General features: G+C 53.7%; 1 protein-coding gene across 1 annotated transcript in view; it reads right to left on the reverse strand.

The window, feature by feature from the left end:
• The window catches only part of LOC107666602 (polymerase delta-interacting protein 3-like), a 1,847-nt gene that overhangs the window by 718 nt on the left and 900 nt on the right, over window positions 1–229 (reverse strand). Inside the window, exon 3 of the mRNA XM_016458010.1 lies at window positions 82–169. Within this exon, the coding sequence (XP_016313496.1) occupies window positions 82–169 (88 nt within the window). The remainder of the gene's footprint in view (window positions 1–81; window positions 170–229) is intronic.

A 229-nucleotide genomic window follows, 5' to 3' on the forward strand; every position in this document is an offset into this window, starting at 1 on the left:
CACGCACGCACACACACACACACACACACACACACACAGAGTCAGATGAGCGAGTGTGTGTGTGTGCGCTGAGCAGCAGGCCTGAACTCACCACTATATCCTCCTCCGTCACTCGAGGATGAAGGTTGTTGACCGTGATCTTTGTGCCCTCCAGAGGACTGAAGACAGGCTGACTCATACACACACACAGAGAGAGAGAGAGAGAGAGAGAGAGACAGAGAGAGCGAGA

Source organism: Sinocyclocheilus anshuiensis, unplaced genomic scaffold (genome assembly GCF_001515605.1).
Source record: "Sinocyclocheilus anshuiensis isolate Anshui unplaced genomic scaffold, SAMN03320099.WGS_v1.1 scaffold1100, whole genome shotgun sequence".
Lineage (NCBI taxonomy): Eukaryota > Metazoa > Chordata > Actinopteri > Cypriniformes > Cyprinidae > Sinocyclocheilus > Sinocyclocheilus anshuiensis.